Source organism: Eucyclogobius newberryi, unplaced genomic scaffold (genome assembly GCF_026437365.1).
Source record: "Eucyclogobius newberryi isolate DKJ021-1_F unplaced genomic scaffold, fEucNew1.0.hap1 SCAF_7, whole genome shotgun sequence".
NCBI classification, from domain to species: domain Eukaryota; kingdom Metazoa; phylum Chordata; class Actinopteri; order Gobiiformes; family Gobiidae; genus Eucyclogobius; species Eucyclogobius newberryi.
Genome location: NW_027316389.1, coordinates 1,106,978 through 1,132,478, shown reverse-complemented (window position 1 = coordinate 1,132,478; position 25,501 = coordinate 1,106,978). Strand labels below are relative to the sequence as shown.

At 46.5% G+C, this 25,501-nt stretch overlaps 3 protein-coding genes across 3 annotated transcripts; 2 read left to right on the top strand and 1 right to left on the bottom strand.

Moving 5' to 3' along the window:
* Positions 1-246: 246 nt before the first annotated feature.
* uqcc6 (ubiquinol-cytochrome c reductase complex assembly factor 6) lies at positions 247-22,720 on the bottom strand. The gene is made up of 3 exons (XM_072435418.1): positions 22,703-22,720; positions 816-937; positions 247-738 (listed from the first exon to the last, which is right to left on the bottom strand). The coding sequence occupies exons 2-3, from the start codon at positions 921-923 to the stop codon at positions 619-621; spliced, it is 228 nt and encodes a 75-aa protein (XP_072291519.1). The 5' UTR covers positions 924-937; positions 22,703-22,720; the 3' UTR covers positions 247-618.
* On the top strand, positions 2,061-12,499 carry LOC140349328 (uncharacterized). The gene is made up of 10 exons (XM_072435622.1): positions 2,061-2,186; positions 2,546-3,381; positions 3,454-3,629; positions 3,705-3,774; positions 5,602-5,737; positions 6,300-6,382; positions 6,895-6,989; positions 9,475-9,646; positions 11,504-11,610; positions 12,436-12,499. The coding sequence occupies exons 1-10, from the start codon at positions 2,176-2,178 to the stop codon at positions 12,442-12,444; spliced, it is 1,695 nt and encodes a 564-aa protein (XP_072291723.1). The 5' UTR covers positions 2,061-2,175; the 3' UTR covers positions 12,445-12,499.
* On the top strand, positions 14,062-24,362 carry LOC140349174 (G/T mismatch-specific thymine DNA glycosylase-like). Its single transcript, XM_072435415.1, has 11 exons — positions 14,062-14,082; positions 15,212-15,278; positions 15,823-16,043; positions 17,331-17,650; positions 19,059-19,128; positions 20,076-20,211; positions 21,723-21,805; positions 21,917-22,011; positions 22,289-22,460; positions 22,532-22,762; positions 24,182-24,362. The coding sequence occupies exons 2-11, from the start codon at positions 15,223-15,225 to the stop codon at positions 24,313-24,315; spliced, it is 1,518 nt and encodes a 505-aa protein (XP_072291516.1). The 5' UTR covers positions 14,062-14,082; positions 15,212-15,222; the 3' UTR covers positions 24,316-24,362.
* Positions 24,363-25,501: the final 1,139 nt, after the last annotated feature.

Here is a 25,501-nt window from a genome sequence, read left to right as displayed (position 1 = left end):
TCACGTTCTAGAACCTCCGCTTTAATACCGCTGACGTCATGGTTACGTCACAAGACAAACTCCCATTATTTAAACCATGATAACACACCGCCCTCTGGCGGCGGAACATGGCACTGCATGTCGTGTGTAAATAACATGATCGAACTTTAAACCTGAAAACTTGAATTAAAAAGTGACAAAATTAAATGATATAATTTTATTGGACATATATTTGATAAATTACCATAAACACACAACTTAATGAAGGTCAAAACTGCAATAAAACCAGTGAAGTTCACTGTTTAGAACGTGATCTTCAGTTTATTAAACGTGGAACGATCCCAGAATAAATAAGAACAACATCATCAACGTCCAAAGATAAAGATGTTCAATGTGTTTGTGTCACATGGACTTTCAGAAGGTCAGAGTTCACCAGGAGCTGAAGGAGAACCAGGAGAACCTTCTGCAGCTCCTTCAGCCGGTCCAGGACGAGGAGAACGTGTTACGCTTATCACAATATTCACCTGGAGGTCAGTGGATGTTCTCCGTGTTCCTCTGAGGCAGGTTCCTTCAGGTTCCTTCAGGTTCCTTCAGGTTCCTTCAGGTTCCTTCTCTGCTGTGTGGTGTTTTCAGTGGGCTTTATTCCACTTTCTGCTGGTTCTTGATCTTCTCCAGAGCCACTCGAGCCTCCTCTCTCAGTTTGTATCCTCTCAGCTCCGTCCTCAGCTCTCCAGGTTTAGGAGGAACCTCCGGAACGCTCTGGAACCAAGACAAAGGGTCAAACGTGCAAATGAAGAGGAGGTTTGGACAGAAGGTTCCAGAAGGTTCCATCTCACCAGGTCCGGCAGGTAATACTGATGAACCATCTGAGCTCCAGCAAACATGGAGAGAACGCTCGCCACGAACATCCTCATGTAACGAGGCCAGGACACTCCTGCAGGCATCTGAGGAGGAGGAGGTGGAGGGGGAGGAAGAGGAGGTGCAGGTGGAGGGGGAGGAAGAGGAGGTGGAGGAGGAGGGGGAGGAAGAGCAGGAGGAGGAGCAGGAGCAGGTGGAGGAGGGGGAGGAGCAGGAGGAGGGGGAGGAAGAGGAGGAGGAGGTGGAGGGGGAGGAAGAGGAGGTGGAGGAGGAGGGGGAGGAGGAGCAGGAGCAGGAGCTACAGTTATTGCACGTTAAAGCTGAAACGTCACTAAGAGAAGTTGTTTGTTCAGAGAAATTAAACTTGTTTCTGCGACACGTTCATGTTGATGTTTTCAACGTGTTTCATATTTAGTGCATTCCAGCCCCACGTCTCCATGGAGACGAGCAGGGGACGGTTACAGGTCAGATCTGTGGCGAGGCGAAACCACTCTCAGGAGGAATTTATGATTATTTAAGGTATTTTAGAGCCGTAAAACAGCTAGAATGTGATAAATGCAAGTGATGTACGATGAAAACCAAAGCGTGGAACAGACAAAGTAATGACCTCGGAGAAAAGTGACATGAAGCATCTTTATGTGTTACAGCAGAACTGACGAAGACACGCGTCAAAAACATCACATTCAACACGTTTTCCTTCTTTCCACGTGATCAACACGTCACAAACGGCTTCCGGGTTTGTCAGTTTGCGCTTTGTAAGATTTAAAGACGAAATATTGAGAGTAAAAGCACAAAACTCACCTTGTTTACGTCATATCTCTGCGCCGATGCGCGACCAAAGAGCAGCAGTTTAACACAAGAGGTCTCACTCCGCACAACTCTCGAAACGATAAAAACCTAAACACAGCTCAGAATTACACTTTAATTCTGGGTTTATCGGACGTGAATTAGTTTTAGTTTCGTGTCACTGAAAGTTTGACTTGTTTTATATCAATATGAAGTGATTTAGTGTTTGGATTAGAGTGAATTTCTCGTAACAAAACGCAAACTTTCGCCGTTTTAGGGAAAACGATATTATAACAACATATTTAACGTAATTTGAAGTTTTAACACTTTATACACAACTAATATTTCCAATACGCAGATACGTACGTACGTTTATTTCCGTTTCACTGCACAGAAGAACGTGAAGTGCCGCGTCCGTTGCTGCAGTTCTTCTCCTGACCACAGAGGGCGACAGAGGCCGTGGCGCAAACAGGAAGTGGAGGTTTTAAATGGCTTTGTTTTCGTCCCTTCCCCCAAAATCCTCCACAAACTGCACCAAAACAGCGCTGCACAATGTTTGACAGGTTTGTGCGCGGCGATCTTTTAGTTTGACACGTTTATTCGCGTTTTACACACGGGATTTCTATGTTTGTTGTTCTAGAAAAACGGCAAAGACCAGTTTTAATTGGACCTGACTCTGATGTGTCTTGAAATTATTTACAGAAAATTAAATATCTTATATAAACGCAGAAATATGTTTTATAGTTGTGATGAAATGTCGGCTCTAGTGAGTTGTGGAAAGCTTTATTGGCTTTATTTACTTCTTAAAGTGTTTGTTTAGTTGATCATTAAAACCTGCTGAATTCATTGTGGCGTTAACATTTTCACGCTTGTGTATTATTGCTTTATCTGAAACTGTATTCCATATTTGGTTTATTTCCAGGAGTTCTTCTCAGCCGCCTCCGGACTCTGGACACGTTCCTCCTTTTGCTCCTTTCTCTCACGCCGACCCGAACGACCCAAACGAACAGGGATTTTACAGAGAAAACGCACACTTTTACCCAAACCATCACCAGAACCATCACCAGAACTATCACCAGAACGTGTCCCGGTCCAGCGGCGAGTATCAGGACGCACCGTACCAAAGCGGACCAAATCACTCACTGTATTTCCCACAGTATTCATATCCACAGAACCAGAACCAACACAGTCTACACCAGAACCAACACAGTCTACACCAGAACCAACACAGTTTACACCAGAACCAACACAGTTTACACCAGAACCAACACAGTTTACACCAGAACCAACACGATCTGCCCCAGAACCATCACGATCTGCCCCAGAACCAACACAGTTTACACCAGAACCAACACGATCTGCCCCAGAACCATCACGATCTGCCCCAGAACCATCACGATCTGCCCCAGAACCATCACGATCTGCCCCAGAACCATCACGATCTGCCCCAGAACCATCACGATCTGCACCAGAACCATCACGATCTGCCCCAGAACCATCACGATCTGCACCAGAACCTTCACGATCTGCCCCAGAACCGACATGATTTGCCCCAGAACCTTCACGATCTGGACCGGAACCTTCACGATTTGGACCGGAACCTTCACGATCTGGACCAGGACCAGCAGCAGGACGTGGAGTACAGTGTGTATGATAATTATCAACGACATGAAGAGTTTTATCCGAGCGTTCAGCCCAGATTCAACCCACAACAAGTGAAAAGAGAATATGAAGAGGACGAACCGAGCGCCACTCCAGGTGAGAAGCTGCCTTCAAACGGGAGGCTTTGTGAGGAAAAATAAACTCAATCCATTTCTGTTTTCTATTCAGAGAAAAAGAAACGCGGCCGTCCGAGTAAAAAGACGCTGGATTCTGCTGATGCTTCGGACGAAAAGGAAACGCAGAGAAAGAAACGAAACCTGAACCGATTCGACGGTTTGTCTGCGGAGGAAGTGATGTCACGCACTCTGCCCGACGTCATCGAGGAAAAGCTGGACATCCTCATCGTGAGTGTCAGACGCACGAGAAACGCCAGCGATTTTACAGCGACGTCTGATGGAGTCGTGTTTCTTCTGTTTCAGATCGGGATTAATCCTGGTTTACTGTCTGCGTTTAAAGGACATCACTATCCAAGCCCCGGCAACCACTTCTGTGAGTCTAAACCAGACCTAAACCAGGTCTAAACCAGGTCTGAACCAGGTCTGAACCAGGTCTAAACCAGGTCTAAACCAGGTCTAAACCAGGTCTAAACCAGGACTAAACCAGGACTAAACCAGGTCTAAACCAGGTCTGAACCAGGTCTGAACCAGGTCTAAACCAGGTCTAAACCAGGTCTAAACCAGGACTAAACCAGGTCTGAACCAGGTCTAAACCAGGACTAAACCAGGTCTAAACCAGGACTAAACCAGGACTGAACCAGGACTGAACCAGGTCTGAACCAGGTCTAAACCAGGTCTGAACCAGGTCTAAACCAGGTCTAAACCAGACCTAAACCAGGTCTAAACCAGGTCTGAACCAGGTCTGAACCAGGTCTAAACCAGGTCTAAACCAGGTCTAAACCAGGACTAAACCAGGTCTGAACCAGGTCTAAACCAGGACTAAACCAGGTCTAAACCAGGACTAAACCAGGACTGAACCAGGACTGAACCAGGTCTGAACCAGGTCTAAACCAGGTCTGAACCAGGTCTAAACCAGGTCTAAACCAGGTCTAAACCAGGACTAAACCAGGACTAAACCAGGTCTGAACCAGACCTAAACCAGACCTAAACCAGGTCTAAACCAGGACTAAACCAGGTCTAAACCAGGACTAAACCAGGACTGAACCAGGTCTGAACCAGGTCTAAACCAGGTCTGAACCAGGTCTGAACCAGGTCTGAACCAGGTCTAAACCAGGTCTGAACCAGGTCTAAACCAGGTCTAAACCAGGACTAAACCAGGTCTAAACCAGACCTAAACCAGGTCTGAACCAGGTCTGAACCAGGTCTGAACCAGGTCTGAACCAGGTCTAAACCAGGTCTGAACCAGGTCTAAACCAGGTCTGAACCAGGTCTAAACCAGGACTAAACCAGGTCTGAACCAGGTCTGAACCAGGTCTAAACCAGGACTAAACCAGGACTAAACCAGGTCTGAACCAGGTCTGAACCAGGTCTGAACCAGGTCTAAACCAGGTCTGAACCAGGTCTGAACCAGGTCTAAACCAGACCTAAACCAGACCTAAACCAGACCTAAACCAGACCTAAACCAGGTCTGAACCAGGTCTGAACCAGGTCTGAACCAGGTCTGAACCAGGTCTAAACCAGGTCTAAACCAGGACTGAACCAGGACTAAACCAGGACTGAACCAGGACTGAACCAGGACTGAACCAGGTCTGAACCAGGACTAAACCAGGTCTAAACCAGGTCTGAACCAGGTCTGAACCAGGTCTGAACCAGGTCTGAACCAGGACTAAACCAGGTCTAAACCAGGTCTGAACCAGGACTAAACCAGGACTGAACCAGGACTGAACCAGGACTGAACCAGGTCTGAACCAGGACTAAACCAGGTCTAAACCAGGTCTGAACCAGGTCTGAACCAGGTCTGAACCAGGTCTGAACCAGGTCTGAACCAGGACTAAACCAGGACTAAACCAGGACTAAACCAGGACTAAACCAGGTCTGAACCAGGTCTGAACCAGGACTAAACCAGGACTAAACCAGGTCTGAACCAGGACTAAACCAGGACTAAACCAGGACTAAACCAGGACTAAACCAGGACTGAACCAGGACTGAACCAGGACTGAACCAGGACTGAACCAGGACTGAACCAGGACTAAACCAGGACTAAACCAGGACTAAACCAGTTCTGAACCAGGACTAAACCAGTTCTGAACCAGGTCTGAACCAGGTCTAAACCAGGACTAAACCAGGACTAAACCAGGACTGAACCAGGACTGAACCAGGACTAAACCAGGACTTAACAGGTCTCTGGTTCTCTTCTCAGGGAAGTGTCTCTTCCTCTCGGGCTTCACAGAGAAACAGCTGAATTATCTCGATGACGTGAGTTTGCCTCAGAAATACAGCATCGGCTTCACCAACATCGTGGAGAGAACTACACCAGGAAGTAAAGACCTGAGCAGGTACTGAACCAGGACCGGACCTGGACCAGGACCAGGACCAGGACCAGGACCAGGACCAGGACTTATCTGCTAGCAGCTACCTGCTAGCAGCTACCAGATAGCAGCTACCTGCTAGCAGCTACCAGATAGCTGCTAGCAGATAGCAGCTACCAGATAGCTGCTAGCAGGTAGCTGCTAGCAGGTAGCTGCTAGCAGATAAGTCCTGGTCCTGGTCCTGGTCCTGGTCCTGGTCCTGGTCCTGGTCCAGGTCCGGTCTACCTGGTAGCTGCTATCTGCTAGCAGCTATCTGGTAGCTGCTAGCAGGTAGCTGCTATCTGGTAGCTGCTAGCAGGTAGCTGCTATCTGGTAGCTGCTAGCAGGTAGCTGCTAGCAGGTAGCTGCTATCTGGTAGCTGCTAGCAGGTAGCTGCTAGCTGTGTAGCATTGCTAGCCTGATTCTCTGGCATTGTTCTTCACATGTCTCTTCACACTCTGCTCCCCCTGGTGGTGACACAGCCATAACATGTCTTTTGTATTTTATTTGATTGTTTTTAATAGTATTTTGTCCGTTTTGTTTCTGACAGTAAAGAGATCCGAGAAGGAGGGAAACGTCTGCTGGAGAAACTGCAGAAGTACAAGCCGCTCATCGCAGCCTTCAACGGCAAAGGTGAAGGTCACATGGTTTATGCTTGTGTCACATGGTTTATGATTGTGTCACATGGTTTATGCTTGTGTCACATGGTTTATGCTTGTGTCACATGGTTTATGCTTGTGTCACATGGTTTATGCTTGTGTCACATGGTTTATGCTTGTGTCACATGGTTTATGCTTGTGTCACATGGTTTATGCTTGTGTCATATGGTTTATGATTGTGTCACATGGTTTATGCTTGTGTCACATGGTTTATGCTTGTGGCACATGGTTTATGATTGTGTCACATGGTTTATGATTGTGTCACATGGTTTATGCTTGTGTCACATGGTTTATGCTTGTGTCACATGGTTTATGATTGTGTCACATGGTTTATGCTTGTGTCACATGGTTTATGCTTGTGTCACATGGTTTATGATTGTGTCACATGGTTTATGCTTGTGTCACATGGTTTATGATTGTGTCACATGGTTTATGCTTGTGTCACATGGTTTATGCTTGTGTCATATGGTTTATGATTGTGTTCAGGCATCTACGAGATCTTCTGTAAAGAGACGTTTGGAGTCAAAGCCAAAAACCTGGAGTTTGGACTTCAGCCGTACAAGATCCCTGAAACTGAAACGGTGACGCTTCAATCTTACATTTACATGTTTACATCACACATTTACATGTTTACATCACACATTTACATGTTTACATCACACATTTACATGTTTACATCACACAGTTACATGTTTACATCACACATTTACATGTTTACATCACACATTTACATGTTTACATCACACAGTTACATGTTTACATCACACATTTACATGTTTACATCACACAGTTACATGTTTACATCACACATTTACATGTTTACATCACACAGTTACATGTTTACATCACACATTTACATGTTTACATCACACAGTTACATGTTTACATCACACATTTACATGTTTACATCACACATTTACATGTTTACATCACACAGTTACATGTTTACATCACACAGTTACACGTTTACATCACACATTTACATGTTTACATCACACAGTTACATGTTTACATCACAGTTACATGTTTACATCACACAGTTACATGTTTACATCACACAGTTACATGTTTACATCACACATTTACATGTTTACATCACACATTTACATGTTTACATCACACATTTACATGTTTACATCACAGTTACATGTTTACATCACATAGTTACATGTTTACATCACACAGTTACATGTTTACATCACACAGTTACATGTTTACATCACACATTTACATGTTTACATCACACAGTTACATGTTTACATCACACAGTTACACGTTTACATCACACAGTTACATGTTTACATCACACATTTACACGTTTACATCACACAGTTACATGTTTACATCACACAGTTACATGTTTACATCACACAGTTACACGTTTACATCACACATTTACACGTTTACATCACACAGTTACACGTTTACATCACACATTTACATGTTTACATCACACATTTACATGTTTACATCACACATTTACATGTTTACATCACACAGTTACATGTTTACATCACACAGTTACATGTTTACATCACACATTTACATGTTTACATCACACAGTTACATGTTTACATCACACAGTTACACGTTTACATCACACAGTTACACGTTTACATCACACATTTACATGTTTACATCACACAGTTACATGTTTACATCACACAGTTACACGTTTACATCACACAGTTACACGTTTACATCACACAGTTACATGTTTACATCACACAGTTACATGTTTACATCACACAGTTACATGTTTACATCACACAGTTACACGTTTACATCACACAGTTACACGTTTACATCACACAGTTACACGTTTACATCACACATTTACATGTTTACATCACACAGTTACATGTTTACATCACACAGTTACATGTTTACATCACACAGTTACATGTTTACATCACACATTTACATGTTTACATCACAGTTACATGTTTACATCACATAGTTACATGTTTACATCACACAGTTACATGTTTACATCACACAGTTACATGTTTACATCACACAGTTACATGTTTACATCACACAGTTACATGTTTACATCACACATTTACATGTTTACATCACACATTTACATGTTTACATCACACATTTACATGTTTACATCACACATTTACATGTTTACATCACATAGTTACATGTTTACATCACACAGTTACATGTTTACATCACACAGTTACATGTTTACATCACACATTTACATGTTTACATCACACAGTTACATGTTTACATCACACAGTTACACGTTTACATCACACAGTTACACGTTTACATCACACAGTTACACGTTTACATCACACAGTTACACGTTTACATCACACAGTTACACGTTTACATCACACAGTTACACGTTTACATCACACAGTTACACGTTTACATCACACAGTTACACGTTTACATCACACAGTTACATGTTTACATGTTTACATCACACAGTTACATGTTTACATCACACAGTTACACGTTTACATCACACAGTTACACGTTTACATCACACATTTACACGTTTACATCACACAGTTACACGTTTACATCACACATTTACACGTTTACATCACACATTTACATGTTTACATCACACATTTACATGTTTACATCACACATTTACATGTTTACATCACACATTTACATGTTTACATCACACAGTTACATGTTTACATCACACATTTACATGTTTACATCACACAGTTACATGTTTACATCACACAGTTACATGTTTACATCACACAGTTACATGTTTACATTCACATTAGATGATGAGGTGATGTTTTCATGGTTGTTAGCGTGCGGTAGCGGCGCTCGTCACTGTACATCACATGACGTACACGATCATGAGTGTACTTCTGTGCGTTCTTTCAGGTGTGCTTCCTCATGAGTGTGCTTCCTCATGAGTGTGCTTCCTCATGAGTGTGCTTCCTCATGAGTGTGCGTCCTCATGAGTGTACTTCTGTGCGTTCTTTCAGGTGTGCTTCCTCATGAGTGTGCTTCCTCATGAGTGTGCTTCCTCATGAGTGTGCTTCCTCATGAGTGTGCTTCTGTGCGTTCTTTCAGGTGTGCTTCCTCATGCCGTCCTCTAGTCCGCGCTGTGCTCAGTTTCCTCGGGCTCAGGACAAAGTTCACTTCTACATCAAACTGAAGGAGCTGAGGGACGGGCTGAAGGGGGCGGGGCAGCGCGGCGAGGTGGAGGAGACGCGCTACACCTTTGACCTTCAGCTCGCCAAAGGTTTGACCCTGAACCTCATGAAGTCTGTGTTTCTGGAGATGAAGAAGCTTTTGTGACATTCTGAAGTTAATCCAGTTTCTCCAGTGAAATATATACATTATATTGTGAATGTTTGAACCCGTTACATCCTCCTGTGGCGGACCAGCATTTTCTATATCTCAAATATTCTCTTACATCATCACTTTTATTTCCGTGGTCAATACAAGTTATACATCATTTTAAAGATTATTTTCTCAACAAAACAAATATGTCATTGATTTACATTGAATAATTTGCCCCAAGAAGCAATTGGCAATAGTTTGTGAGAAAGTCTCAACTTTGACAAACTCCTGTTTGTGTTTATGACGAAGGAAACGGCTTTAATTCTGTTCATCCTTGTGTCAGTCTGTTCATAAAGAACAACAATATACACTTGTATTTTTACTGACGTTTTCACATTTCCAGATATTGTCAAGTAAACAAAGTTTTCTTCGTATGACGATATCAGGCTTAAGGCTCGTCCATAACAAACGACCTGTTTGACTTATAAGATCATGTTCTGCATCGATCTCTTCCTCAGACTGTTTCCTACAGAATGAGACCATCCACGACTTTTACAGCCTCCGCAACAACAAAAAAGCGGCGCTTCCGGCGCGCGCGTCCATCTTTGTTTTTAGCCCTTAGCTAATGCTAACAGTGACGTAGGGGACGTTGACATATTATTCTAGCCAATGAGCCAAGCTTTAGAATGGTGGGGGGACTAAGGCTTTCTTCACACAGAATCCTCTGTATTCTCGTGCGTAATGAGCGTCAGAGCCTAGATTTTTGGACAGGAGGGACTAGATTTGACGCATCACGTTTTCTGATTGTATTAGCCTTTGGGACGCACATTTTGTTAGATATATGTTTTATTATACCAATACTAAAATAAAATAAAAATATTATAATTATTTTCTTCCACCTCTATATGGGAAATTCATGGTAAACTCATTGACACATTTTCACATACATTGTTTTTAGCAGTTATAATAGTATTAGTGGTTCTACACAACATCAACATGTATGTTTTATGATCATAGAGGAGCTCAAACTGTAATAAAACAGTTTGGCACATATTTGGATCACTTGAATATACTTTTTGATACAAAAAGGTCAAAGCACCAAAATGCTTCTGTTCCAGAGATGTGAAATGTTACACAGTTGTTGTCATGACGACAGCATGTGCAGTGAACAGCATAAACACAATGAAGTATGTCCTGCTCAGGACCATTACATGTTTTTGACAGTGTCACAGTGTCATGTGCACATCTGCAGAAACTAGAAGGCCTAAGCTTTACATTAAGGGAGCGTCTACAGAGACCAAACTCTGCTCTGCTGCGCTATTTGACCGCGCGTTAAGGTCAGGGTCAGGGTTAGGGTTCGGGTTAAGGTTAAGGTCAGGGTCAGGGTCAGGGTCAGGGTCAGAGTCAGGGTTAGGATTAGCCATGGCTATATGGCACTGCCACGGTTCCTGAAACTGCTGGGCCATTTGACTGGGTTAGGGTCGCCCTTCTGATGCTGCATCACACTCACATGTGGAACGTAAGATCCTCTTTTAATAAGCAATGACATTTGGGTCTGACCGGTGTGCGCCGGTCTGACCGGTGTGCGCCGGTCTGACCGTGGTGTCTGACCGGTGTGCGCCGGGCCAAAGAGGCGGAGGGTAACGGGTTTAACAAAAGCATTTATAATTTAAAAACCCTCAAAATGCTTCATTCATTTTAGGTTCTTATGTGACATTTTGATGTTTTATTGCTTCAGAGACTTTTTCATCTCCTAAAAACCTTTTCAATTGAAACTGAACCAAACCTTGAACACTTTGTGCTTCTGTCGCTGCAGAGGACGCAAAGCGCCTGTCAATCAAAGAGGAACAGGAGGATCCGGAGTACGAGAACTGTGCTGGAGTTTCATCTGAAACTAACACCGAGGCAAAACCTGAACCACAGGTGAAACTAACACTCATGACAGGAACTCTGGTGAAACTAACACTCATGACAGGAACTCTGGTGAAACTAACACTCATGACAGGAACTCTGGTGAAACTAACACTCATGACAGGAACTCTGGTGAAACTAACACTCATGACAGGAACTCTGGTGAAACTAACACTCATGACAGGAACTCTGGTGAAACTAACACTCATGACAGGAACTCTGGTGAAACTAACACTCATGACAGGAACTCTGGTGAAACTAACACTCATGACAGGAACTCTGGTGAAACTAACACTCATGACAGGAACTCTGGTGAAACTAACACTCATGACAGGAACTCTGGTGAAACTAACACTCATGACAGGAACTCTGGTGAAACTAACACTCATGACAGGAACTCTGGTGAAACTAACACACACATGACAGGAACTCTGGTGAAACTAACACTCATGACAGGAACTCTGGTGAAACTAACACACACATGACAGGAACTCTGGTGAAACTAACACTCATGACAGGAACTCTGGTGAAACTAACACACACATGTGACAGGAACTCTGGTGAAACTAACACCCATGACAGGAACTCTGGTGAAACTAACACTCATGACAGGAACTCTGGTGAAACTAACACACACATGTGACAGGAACTCTGGTGAAACTAACACTCATGACAGGAACTCTGGTGAAACTAACACTCATGACAGGAACTCTGGTGAAACTAACACACACATGACAGGAACTCTGGTGAAACTAACACTCATGACAGGAACTCTGGTGAAACTAACACACACATGTGACAGGAACTCAGGTGAAACTAACACTCGTGTTTTTACAGGACGGATGAAGATGGAACCTTGAGAAGAGGAAGTTTATTTTTTCAATTACTGTTTTCAAAACCATATTTATTATTTTATATTTGAATGTTCTGATCTCAACACGACGAAGGACGTGACGGGACGGGGCGGAGGGCGGGGCGGAGGGCGGGGCGGAGGGCGGGGCGGAGGACGGGGCGGAGGACGGGGCGGAGGACGGGGCGGAGGACGGGGCGGAGGACGGGGCGGAGGACGGGGCGGACGTGGTCATTGAGCCGCTTCAGATGGAACCGTCGGGTCAGAACCGTCGGGTCAGAACCGTCGGGTCAGAACCGTCGGGTCAGAACCGTCGGGTCAGAACCGTCGGGTCAGAACCGTCGGGTCAGAACTGTCGCACGGACATTTCCTGAAGAGATTTGTGTTTCTGTCATGAACTCTCAGGATTAAACCAGGACTAGAACCGAACCAAGTCCACATCAGAAGTCGAGTTGGCTCAAAGGAACCAAGTGTGAACGCAGCTAAAACCAGGACTAAACCAGGGACTAAACCAGGACTAAACCAGGGACTAAACCAGGGACTAAACCAGGGACTAAACCAGGACTAAACCAGGGACTAAACCAGGGACTAAACCAGGGACTAAACCAGAGACTAAACCAGGACTAAACCAGGACTAAACCAGGGACTAAACCAGGGACTAAACCAGGGACTAAACCAGAGACTAAACCAGGACTAAACCAGGACTAAACCAGGACTAAACCAGGGACTAAACCAGGGACTAAACCAGAGACTAAACCAGAGACTAAACCAGGGACTAAACCAGGGACTAAACCAGAGACTAAACCAGAGACTAAACCAGGGACTAAACCAGGGACTAAACCAGGGACTAAACCAGAGACTAAACCAGAGACTAAACCAGGGACTAAACCAGGGACTAAACCAGGGACTAAACCAGAGACTAAACCAGAGACTAAACCAGGGACTAAACCAGAGACTAAACCAGAGACTAAACCAGGGACTAAACCAGAGACTAAACCAGAGACTAAACCAGAGACTAAACCAGGACCATTGTGAATGATACACAAAATCAATGTCACTTTTCTATTTAAAATTATGTTAATGTCATTTCTATGAATTGATTAAAACTGATCAAACGCTTATTACATTGTCGTTATTACAAATGTACTTTATGTCACTGTTTATTCCAGAGTTGTTTGATTCACGTCTTTATAAGTCGTTATAAGTCGTTATAAATGAACAAAAGTCGAAATAGAACGACTTTCTGTGAGTTTCAATGGAAAGCCTCTGAGCCAATCAGAATGGAGTGTTTAAACGTGGAGCGGACCATCGCGCGCGCGCGGGGGAGTTTCCTCTGGACTTTACACTTCTGCTTCATTATAAACATGACTTATATCATCACGTCCTGACACGCGCGTCTTAGAGGCGTAAATACAGAGAGTAAATGGACTTAGAGGTGACTCTTTGCGCGCGTGTCGTGTTTAGTCGGTGTTTAGTCGGTGTTTAGTCCCGCTCCCCCGCGCCGCGCGCGTGGCTCGCCCCGTGTCAGAGTTGAGTTTGTCATGTCTTTGTTGTCGCCCTGAGCTTCGGACACAAATGGAAGAATAAAGTCCTTTTCGCACCGATCCCGCCGCGTGTCCGCCCTCCTCCCGCAGGTACGGCCCCGCTTCACTCCCCGCGGCCCCGCGAGCCGGTCCCGCGCGGGACTTTGTGCGGAACGCGGCGAGTTCATTCATCCATGCTAAGCTAGCTCAGCGGCTAGCAAGGGGCCGGGGCTAACCGAGGCTAGCACTTAGCAACCGCGCATAAAATGACACTTTTACAACTATTGCAGGAACAAAAGCGGTACATTTTGTGTGTGTGTTCTGCGTGACGACAGTGCGATGCGGGACGTTCAAAGTGCGTCTTTTAAAGCGAATTGTGCCCGTTTTGTGAGCTCTTTTAATTGTTAGCATTGTTACTAGCCCATAGTTAACAATGATTGGGGCATTTAAACATGGACACAGCGCTTTAGAGAAACACTCTCCTGCTTTTGCACTTGTATACTCTTTATTATAACATGATTATTATAACAGGCGTGTTCTTTAAACCTGATGCAACGTCGTTCACATGAGAAATAATGATTTTATTGTAGCACGAGGCCCAAAGCTGCAACTTTAACAACACGTCCCTCCGTGATTCACACGATGCAGCGGGTTTCAGACACAAAACGCTGTAAATGTTCGTCTCAGTGGAACATAATGTGATGCAGGAACTGGATTAACACGTGTGAGTGACATCAGAGTGACACAGTTACTGCACAGTTACGTTACTGCACAGTTACTGCACAGTTACTGCACAGTCTTTTATCTGCAGGTGGATTACACACTTCACCACTGATTAAACAAAACACAATGACATTTCTAACCTGGAAAGTCCGAGTTACTTCTTATGGTTCGTTTCAAAGACTTGACATCTCACTTTATGCTCTTTAGGCTCCTTCACCAGCTCATTCTAGACTTTTCATTTTATTCTGGACATCCGGACCGACCGTTATAATCCAAACATCGCCGTCAGAATAAGGGACAATAAGTCTTTTATCAGAGGCTTTTACATCAATATTCCGGATGATAAACGTCACCCGTCATCTCTCCTGATTTGATTTGTTTGTGTGGACGCTCGTTTCCATCCGTGTGTGGTTCACTGCGGCACATGCCTTCACTTTGAGCGGTTACAAACTCAATCTTGAATTCTAATCCTAAATCCCCCGGTTGAGCCTGAATTGACTGTGAAATGTATTTAAAGTCTGAGCCGCGATGGACGACAGGTCTCCGGCCGCGATGCCTGTGTCTCCGGACTACATCCAGCAGTGGTGAGTGCAAACCAGATCCATCTACCTAAAGCTGCTTCACAAACAACAACAACAACAAGTGAAATTCTAACAAAAACATGCCCAGAGTTGAATCATGTGCGACGTCTCATCGTTTCACTCTTTTGTTTTCCCAAGTCACAATTTTTTGCCGTTTCGTCCTCTCAGTTTTGAAACGAGCTGAAGGTTTATTTCATGTGTCCACGTCTCTACGACACGTTCAGGCTCTGCTCGGTCGGCGCTGTCGTGTCCTCGGGCAAAACACTCTCCCGCGTGAGAGTGTGGCGTGCCCCAGGGCAGCCGTGACCTGCCTCTAAGCGTCTTACAGGCTCTGGATCATGAAACCATCAGCGTTTTTACAGTTATTATCCAACACTTTTCATCTTTATGTTGAGCTCACTCACATAACATCCATTATTCTGACCTGTGCGTCTCTGAAGTCTCTAAAGTGAGGACTCTAGAGACTGTAGAGACCTTAGAGTCCTGTGTTGTAAACTCCTCTTTGTTCCTTTGGCTGTTCTAACGTTGGGACGCTTCTGTGTTCCAGGATCCATCAGACGCAACAGTTCCACGCGCTGCAGGCTCAATACTCCGGCTACCACCAGCACTACTCTTACCCCCCCACAGAGGGCGCCATGGCCAGTGCTCAGAGCAGCGTGGAGCAGCCGCCTCCGCTTCACCCGCAGAACCCGCAGAACCATAAGAACCTCCAGAACCAGAACGTCCCGGTGCCTCCGGAGCAGCAGGGGGCAGCAGACATCAGCAAACGTAAGATCCATGACACTGCACGAGTTTTAACCTATTTTAGTTTATGACCTGATTAAAGTATTTTGTTGTGTCATAAAAGTGAACAGTTCTGTCTTTTGTAGTTGATCTATGTGTTTAAATATCAAGTAAAAAGATTAGGGCCAAGAACTGAGCTCTGTGGGCCCCTTTTGGGCCCGGGGCCCGTCATACGTCTGTGAAGCTGGACAGGACTCTTTATTGTCCAGTTCTGACCCGTGTCATGTCTAAGTTTAGAGCTGGACACCTCAGAGTCTCGCGAGTCTAAACTGGAGTTGTGGCTGTGGCAGTGGCTGTGGCTGCTGTAGCGCTGTGTCTGTAGCGCTGTGTCTGTAGCGCTGTGTCTGTAGCGCTGTGTCTGTAGCGCTGTGTCTGTAGCGCTGTGTCTGTAGCGCTGTGTCTGTAGCGCTGTGTCTGTGTCTGTAGCGCTGTAGTTGTAGCGCTGTAGCTGTGTCTGTGTCTGTAGCGCTGTAGTTGTAGCGCTGTAGCTGTGTCTGTGTCTGTAGCGCTGTAGTTGTAGCGCTGTAGCTGTGGCTGTGTCTGTAGCGCTGTGTCTGTGTCTGTAGCGCTGTAGTTGTAGCGCTGTAGCTGTGGCTGTGTCTGTAGCGCTGTGTCTGTGTCTGTAGCGCTGTAGTTGTAGCGCTGTAGCTGTGGCTGTGTCTGTAGCTGTGTTTACTTCAGTCAAAGTGTGAGCTGCTGGTTCACAACAGGAAGAACATGCACTCACATCACAAAACAGTTTAAGACATAAAAAGAGTGCAACTAAAATCCTCGGTCACGTGTCCGTGTCGGTCACGTGTCCAGCTAAAGAAAAGTGTTTTTACATTTGAACATCGTCGGAGTCGAATCTGTCTCACATTTTACAGCTTTAAATGTCTGAAGAACCTTTGGCTACAGCACTTTATCTGTCTCAATATAAAGGGTTTGTTAGCACGCTTGTGTTAGCATGTTACTGTTAGCATGCTCATGTTAGCATGTTACTGTTAGCATGTTACTGTTAGCATGCTCATGTTAGCATGTTACTGTTAGCATACTCGTGCTTGTTAGCATGCTTGTGTGAGCATGTTACTGTTAGCATGCTCATGTTAGCATGTTACTGTTAGCATGCTCGTGCTTGTTAGCATGCTCGTGCTTGTTAGCATGCTCGTGTTAGCATGCTCGTGCTTGTTAGCCACAGTCACAGGGTTTTAACGTAGACGTGGGACGTCCCACCTCCTGCTGTGGAGGTGGAGAAGGTGCTGAAGATAAAAAGCATGTTCTTTTCTCCTCCAGCTCCTCCGAAGAAGCGCGGCCGCCCGGCTCAGCCCAAAGAACCCAAAGAACCCAAGCCTCCCAAGATTCCTAAGGTTCCTAAGGCTCCTAAGGCTCCTAAGGCTCCTAAACCCCCCAAAGACCCGAGCGCTCCCAAGGCCAAACCAGGTCCCAAACCCAAGAAGGCGAAGGCGGCGGAAGAAGGAGCCGAAGGAAACGCCGTGGACGAAAGTCCCAAGAAAGTGAGAAGGAAAGTGGATCGTTTCAAAGGAATGTCCGAGGAAGAAGTGATGAAGAAGACTCTGCCCGACCTGCTGGACTACAACCTGGACTACGTCATCGTGAGTCCGGGTTTACACCGGGTTTACACCGGGTTTACACCGGGTTTAGACCGGGTTTAGTCAAGGTTTAGACCTGGTTTAGACCTGGTTTAGTCAAGGTTTAGACCTGGTTTAGTCCGGGTTTAGACCGGGTTTAGACCGGGTTTAGACCGGGTTTAGTCCGGGTTTAGACCGGGTTTAGACCGGGTTTAGACCGGGTTTAGTCCGGGTTTAGTCCGGGTTTAGACCGGGTTTAGACCGGGTTTAGTACGGGTTTAGACCGGGTTTAGACCGGGTTTAGTCCTGGTTTAGTCCTGGTTTAGTCCGGGTTTAGTCTGGGTTTAGTCTGGGTTTAGTCCTGGTTTAGTCCGGGTTTAGTCCGGGTTTAGTCCTGGTTTGGACTGGGTTTAGACTGGGTTTAGTCCGGGTTTAGTCCTGGTTTAGTCCGGGTTTAGTCTGGGTTTAGTCCTGGTTTAGACCGGGTTTAGACTGGGTTTAGTCCGGGTTTAGTCTGGGTTTAGTCCTGGTTTAGACCTGGTTTAGTCCGGGTTTAGTCCGGGTTTAGTCCTGGTTTAGTCCTGGTTTAGACCGGGTTTAGACCGGGTTTAGTCCGGGTTTAGTCCGGGTTTAGTCCGGGTTTAGACCTGGTTTAGTCCGGGTTTAGTCCGGGTTTAGTCCTGGTTTAGACCTGGTTTAGTCCTGGTTTAGGCCGGGTTTAGTCCTGGTTTAGTCCTGGTTTAGTCCTGGTTTAGTCCTGGTTTAGACCCGGTTTAGTCCTGGTTTAGTCCTGGTTTAGTCCTGGTTTAGACCCGGTTTAGTCCTGGTTTAGTCCTGGTTTAGACCCGGTTTAGTCCTGGTTTAGTCCTGGTTTAGTCCTGGTTTAGTCCTGGTTTAGTCCTGGTTTAGACCCGGTTTAGTCCTGGTTTAGTCCTGGTTTAGACCCGGTTTAGTCCTGGTTTAGACCCGGTTTAGTCCTGGTTTAGTCCTGGTTTAGACCCGGTTTAGTCCTGGTTTAGTCCTGGTTTAGTCCTGGTTTAGACCCGGTTTAGTCCTGGTTTAATCCTGGTTTAGTCCTGGTTTAGACCCGGTTTAGTCCTGGTTTAGTCCTGGTTTAGTCCTGGTTTAGTCCTGGTTTAGACCCGGTTTAGTCCTGGTTTAGTCCTGGTTTAGTCCTGGTTTAGACCCGGTTTAGTCCTGGTTTAGTCCTGGTTTAGTCCTGGTTTAGTCCTGGTTTAGTCCTGGTTTAGACCCGGTTTAGTCCTGGTTTAGTCCTGGTTTAGTCCTGGTTTAGACCCGGTTTAGTCCTGGTTTAGTCCTGGTTTAGTCCTGGTTTAGACCTGGTTTAGTCCTGGTTTAGTCCTGGTTTAGTCCACTGAGGGGACATTTCTGCAAAGGCTGGTCTTTAATAAAGTGTAAATTGCTGTTTCAGATCGGCATAAACCCTGGACTCATGGCGGCTTTCATCGGACGATGGTTTCCTGGACCTGGAAATCACTTCTGTGAGTTTGAACCAGAGGAGGAGGAGCAGAGGAGGAGGAGCAGAGGAGGAGGAGCAGAGGAGGAGGAGCAGAGGAGGGGGGAGGAGGAGGAGCAGAGGAGGGGGGAGGAGGAGGAGCGGGGGAGAGGAGCAGTAGAGAAGAGGGAGGAGCGGAGGAGGAGCTGGTCAGTTTTACAGCTCCTGCTGCTCCTCAAGAGGTGCTCGGTGGACATGAGGGAGGAGCCTGTGCGTTGGGGGCGTGTCATGATCAGAGGACATGAGGGAGGAGCCTGTGCGTTGGGGGCGTGTCATGATCAGAGGACATGAGGGAGGAGCCTGTGCGTTGGGGGCGTGTCATGATCAGAGGACATGAGGGAGGAGCCTGTGCGTTGGGGGCGTGTCATGATCAGAGGACATGAGGGAGGAGCCTGTGCGTTGGGGGCGTGTCATGATCAGAGGACATGAGGGAGGAGCCTGTGCGTTGGGGGCGTGTCATGATCAGCGGACATGAGGGTGGAGCCTGTGTGTTATGAGGGAGGAGCCTGTGCGTTGGGGGCGTGTCATGATCAGCGGACATGAGGGTGGAGCCTGTGTGTTATGAGGGAGGAGCCTGTGCGTTGGGGGCGTGTCATGATCAGAGGACATGAGGGAGGAGCCTGTGCGTTGGGGGCGTGTCATGATCAGAGGACATGAGGGAGGAGCCTGTGCGTTGGGGGCGTGTCATGATCAGAGGACATGAGGGTGGAGCCTGTGTGTTATGAGGGAGGAGCCTGTGCGTTGGGGGCGTGTCATGATCAGAGGACATGAGGGAGGAGCCTGTGCGTTGGGGGCGTGTCATGATCAGAGGACATGAGGGAGGAGCCTGTGCGTTGGGGGCGTGTCATGATCAGAGGGCATGAGGGAGGAGCCTGGGTGTTATGAGGGAGGAGCCTGTGCGTTGGGGGCGTGTCATGCTGGTGTGTGTTTCAGGGAAGTGTCTGTTCCTGTCGGGCTTCACAGACGAGCAGCTCAATCACACTCACGACACTGTCCTGCCCCAGAAGTACAAGATGGGCTTCACCAACATGGTGGCACGGGCCACGCCCGGCAGCAAGGACCTGAGCAGGTAATATACACCTTATATACATTATATACGCCTTATATACATTATATACGCCTTATATACATTATATACGCCCGGCAGCAAGGACCTGAGCAGGTAATATACACCTTATATACTTTATATACGCCTTATATATATTATATACATTATATACGCCCGGCAGCAAGGACCTGAGCAGGTAATATACACCTTATATACGCCTTATATACATTATATACACCTTATATACATTATATACGCCTTATATACATTATATACACCTTATATACATTATATACGCCTTATATACATTATATACGCCCGGCAGCAAGGACCTGAGCAGGTAATATACACCTTATATACATTATATACGCCTTATATATATTATATACACCTTATATACATTATATACGCCCGGCAGCAAGGACCTGAGCAGGTAATATACACCTTATATACATTATATACGCCTTATATACATTATATACACCTTATATACATTATATACGCCTTATATACATTATATACACATTATATACGCCCGGCAGCAAGGACCTGAGCAGGTAATATACACCTTATATAAATTATATACACCTTATATACATTATATACACCTTATATACATTATATACACCTTATATACATATGATATACATTATATACACCTTATATACATATGATATACATTATATACACATGATATACATTATATACACATAATATACACATTATATACACCCGGGAGCAAGGACCTGAGCAGGTAATATATACATTATATACACGTTATATACATATGATATACACATGATATACATTATATACACATGATATACATTATATACACATGATATACACATGATATACATTATATACACATGATATACATTATATACACATGATATACACATGATATACATTATATACACATGATATACATTATATACACATGATATATACATTATATACACATAATATATACATGATATACACATGATATACATTTTATACACATGATAAACATTATATACACATTATATACACATGATATATACATTATATACACATAATATATACATTTTATACACATGATATACATTATATACACATGATATACACATGATATACATTATATACATATGATATACACATTATATACACATGATATACACATGATATACACATGATATACACATTATATACCCATGATATACATTATATAGACATGATATACATTATATAGACATGATATATACATTATATACATTATATACACATGATATATACATTATATACACTATATACACATGATATACATGATATACACATGATACACATGATATACATGATATATACATGATATACACATGATATACACATGATATACACATGATATACACTATATACACACTATATACACGATATACACATGATATATACATGATATACACATGATATACACATGATATACATTATATACACACGTATACACACATAGACAGGAGACAGGTGTAAAAGTACTAAAGTAGTTGTGTCCTCAGTAAAGAGCTGAGAGAAGGAGGGACCATCCTGGTGGAGAAACTCAAGAAGTACAAGCCTCTGATCGCTGTGTTCAACGGGAAATGTGAGTCTGCACTTTAGATCCACCCCCTGACCTCTGTTTGACCCCTGACCTCTGTTTGACCCCTGACCTCTGTTTGACCCCTGACCTCTGTTTGACCTCTTTTCCCTTCAGGCATTTATGAGATGTTTTGTCGGGAGCTTTTTGGGAAGAAACCCAAAACTCTGACGTTTGGACTTCAGCCGCACAAGATCCCGGAGTGTGACGTGGTGAGCTGCTGCCCCCTGGTGTCTGCTCTGTGAACTACACTCACATGTGTCATGAGCTGCTGCTGCCCCCTGGTGTCTGCTCTGTGAACTACACTCACATGTGTCATGAGCTGCTGCTGCCCCCTGGTGTCTGCTCTGTGAACTACACTCACATGTGTCATGAGCTGCTGCTGCCCCCTGGTGTCTGCTCTGTGAACTACACTCACATGTGTCATGAGCTGCTGCTGCCCCCTGGTGTCTGCTCTGTGAATACATGCTGATGTCCTCTCTTGTCCAGGCGCTGTACCTCATGCCGTCCTCTAGTGCGCGCTGTGCTCAGTTTCCGCGAGCTCAGGACAAAGTTCACTTCTACATCAAACTGCGAGAGCTGAGGGACAAACTGAAGGGAGAGAGGAAGAGCAGCGAAGTGGAGGAAGTGACCTACTCCTTCAACCTGCAGCTCGCCAAAGGTCAGCACCTCTTCACCGTCCAGTCACAGGTCAAAGGTCACTGGTGTTAAATACATGTGTTTGTGCCGCAGAGGACGCCAAGCGCATGGCCATCAAAGAGGAGCAGTACGACCCTGGATACGAGGACGCGTACGGAGGAGCGTACGGCGAGGGCAAAGGAGGACCAGGAGAAGGAGGACCAGGAGAAGGAGGACCAGGAGAAGGAGGACCAGGAGAAGGAGGAGGAAAAGGAGGACCAGGAGGAGGACCAGGAGGAGAAGGAGGACTGAGCAACGGTCACTGCACGTTTAACAAGACCACAGGTAAAGGCCACACCCCCCAGAGGGACAGGTAAAGACCGCACCCCCCACAGGGACAGGTAAAGACCGCGCACTGGGACAGGTAAAGACCGCGCACTGGGACAGGTAAAGGCCGCGCACTGGGACAGGTAAAGGCCGCGCACTGGGACAGGTAAAGGCCGCGCCCCCCACAGGGACAGGTAAAGACCACACCCCCCACAGGGACAGGTAAAGACCGCGTCCCCCACAGGAGGGACAGGTAAAGACCGCGTCCCCCACAGGGACAGGTAAAGACCGCACCCCCCACAGGGACAGGTAAAGACCGCACCCCCCACAGGGACAGGTAAAGACCGCGCCCCCCACAGGGATAGGTAAAGACCACACCCCCCAGAGGGACAGGTAAAGACCGCACCCCCCACAGGGACAGGTAAAGACCGCGCCCCCCACAGGGATAGGTAAAGACCACACCCCCCAGAGGGACAGGTAAAGACTGCGCCCCCCACAGGGACAGGTAAAGACCGCGCCCACTGGAGGGACAGGTAAAGACCGCGCCCCCCAGAGGGACAGGTAAAGACCGCGCCCCCCAGAGGGACAGGTAAAGACCGCACCCCCCAGAGGGACAGGTAAAGACCGCGCCCCCCACAGGGACAGGTAAAGACTGCGCCCCCCACAGGGACAGGTAAAGACCGCGCCCACTGGAGGGACAGGTAAAGACCGCGCCCCCCAGAGGGACAGGTAAAGACCGCGCCCCCCAGAGGGACAGGTAAAGACCGCGCCCCCCACAGGGACAGGTAAAGACTGCGCCCCCCACAGGGACAGGTAAAGACCGCGCCCCCCACAGGGACAGGTAAAGACCGCGCCCCCCACAGGGACAGGTAAAGACCACACCCCCCAGAGGGACAGGTAAAGACCGCGCCCCCCAGAGGGACAGGTAAAGACCGCGCCCCCCAGAGGGACGGGTAAAGACCGCGCCCCCCAGAGGGACGGGTGAAGACTGCGCCCCCCACAGGGACAGGTAAAGACTGCGCCCCCCACAGGGACAGGTAAAGACTGCGCCCCCCACAGGGACAGGTAAAGACCACACACCCCACAGGGACAGGTAAAGACCACACCCCCCACAGGGACAGGTAAAGACCGCGCCCCCCAGAGGGACAGGTAAAGACCGCGCCCCCCAGAGGGACGGGTAAAGACCGCGCCCCCCAGAGGGACGGGTGAAGACTGCGCCCCCCACAGGGACAGGTAAAGACTGCGCCCCCCACAGGGACAGGTAAAGACTGCGCCCCCCACAGGGACAGGTAAAGACCACACACCCCACAGGGACAGGTAAAGACCACACCCCCCACAGGGACAGGTAAAGACCACACCCCCCACAGTGACAGGTAAAGACCGCGCCCCCCAGAGGGACAAAGCGTTTCTAAAATGCTTGTGACTCTTTTGTTCCAGAGCCGTCGTCCGCCTCGTCGTCGCAGCCTCATTCTGCAGCCGCTCAGTTTCCAGATGGTCAGTGGATGAACCAGACATTCACTGACCAGATCCCCGACATCAGCAGCGCTCCAACACCAGGAGGCGCTGTCTGACCAGCTCCTCACACCTGCAGGAGGCGCTGTCTGACCAGCTCCTCACACCTGCAGGAGGCGCTGTCTGACCAGCTCCTCACACCTGCAGGAGGCGCTGTGAGGGTCAGGATCAGGACTAAACCTCAGGCAGCCTCAGCGGGACAAACAAACCCTGGACAAATGTGGGACAAACCAACCCGGGACAAACTTGGGACAAACCAGCCCGGGACACACACCCGGGACACACACCCGGGACACACACTGGTCACTTCACTGTTACAGAGGCCGACGATAGTGACAAGAAATAACTTCAAATATGAAGAATAATCATAAGGTGTTTTCGAGCCTCCTGAAGAAACCACAGACTTTTGAGTTCAAACACTGAGCGAGGCTGCGGGGCCGCGAGCAGCTCGACATGTGACATTTCAAACATTTGTCACATTTGCTTGACACATTCATGACGTTTGTTGGTTTAGTTTGTATTTACAGAGGAACTTCAGAGCGTCACATGGAGACAAACACTTTATTACATCGAGGTTTTCACGTCGGGGACGAGCTCTGTCCCTGTCCCCGTCCCCGTCCCCGTCCTGGTACTGGTACTTGTACTTGTCCTTGTACTTGTACTTGTCCTTGTACTTGTACTTGTCCTTGTCCCAGTCCTTGTCCTTGTACTTGTCCTTGTCCCAGTCCTTGTCTTTGTCTTTGTACTTGTACTTGTACTTGTCCCAGTCCTTGTACTTGTACTTGTCCTTGTCCCAGTCCTTGTCTTTGTCCTTGTACTTGTACTTGTCCCAGTCCTTGTACTTGTACTTGTCCCAGTCCTTGTACTTGTACATGTCCCAGTCCTTGTACTTGTACATGTCCCAGTCCTTGTACTTGTACATGTCCCAGTCCTTGTACTTGTACATGTCCCAGTACTTGTACTTGTACTTTCAATTCAATTTATTTTGTAAGGCCCAAAATCACAGCAACAGTTTCCTCTGAAGGCGACGGTGGAAAATGAATCAAGCAATGTGTGTGGTGGTGAGGGACATGTCCTTAGCTCCTCCTTCTGTCCTTAGCTCCTCCTTCTGTCCTTAGCTCCTCCTTCTGCAGGAAAAACTACAAAAAACCTCTGTGGGAAACGGTATAAACCTGGAGGAGTTCTTGTCGTTTCAACACGTTCATCACGGCGAGGAGAGCGGGTCACGAGCCGGGTCACGGGCCG

What these genes read in the sequence shown, in the direction of transcription:
- LOC140349328 (XM_072435622.1), top strand. An exon ending in CGCAGCCTTCAACGGCAAAG is followed by an intron (nt 6,383 to 6,894) that starts GTGAAGGTCACA and finishes GATTGTGTTCAG; the next exon opens with GCATCTACGAGATCTTCTGT. An exon ending in AGATCCCTGAAACTGAAACG is followed by an intron (nt 6,990 to 9,474) that starts GTGACGCTTCAA and finishes GCGTTCTTTCAG; the next exon opens with GTGTGCTTCCTCATGCCGTC.
- uqcc6 (XM_072435418.1), bottom strand. Translation starts at nt 923, where the DNA reads ATGCCTGCAGGAGTGTCCTGGCCTCGTTACATGAGGATGTTCGTGGCG. An exon ending in AGTATTACCTGCCGGACCTG is followed by an intron (nt 739 to 815) that starts GTGAGATGGAAC and finishes TCTTGGTTCCAG; the next exon opens with AGCGTTCCGGAGGTTCCTCC.
- LOC140349174 (XM_072435415.1), top strand. Translation starts at nt 15,223, where the DNA reads ATGGACGACAGGTCTCCGGCCGCGATGCCTGTGTCTCCGGACTACATC. An exon ending in CCGGACTACATCCAGCAGTG is followed by an intron (nt 15,279 to 15,822) that starts GTGAGTGCAAAC and finishes TCTGTGTTCCAG; the next exon opens with GATCCATCAGACGCAACAGT. An exon ending in GGCAGCAGACATCAGCAAAC is followed by an intron (nt 16,044 to 17,330) that starts GTAAGATCCATG and finishes TTTCTCCTCCAG; the next exon opens with CTCCTCCGAAGAAGCGCGGC.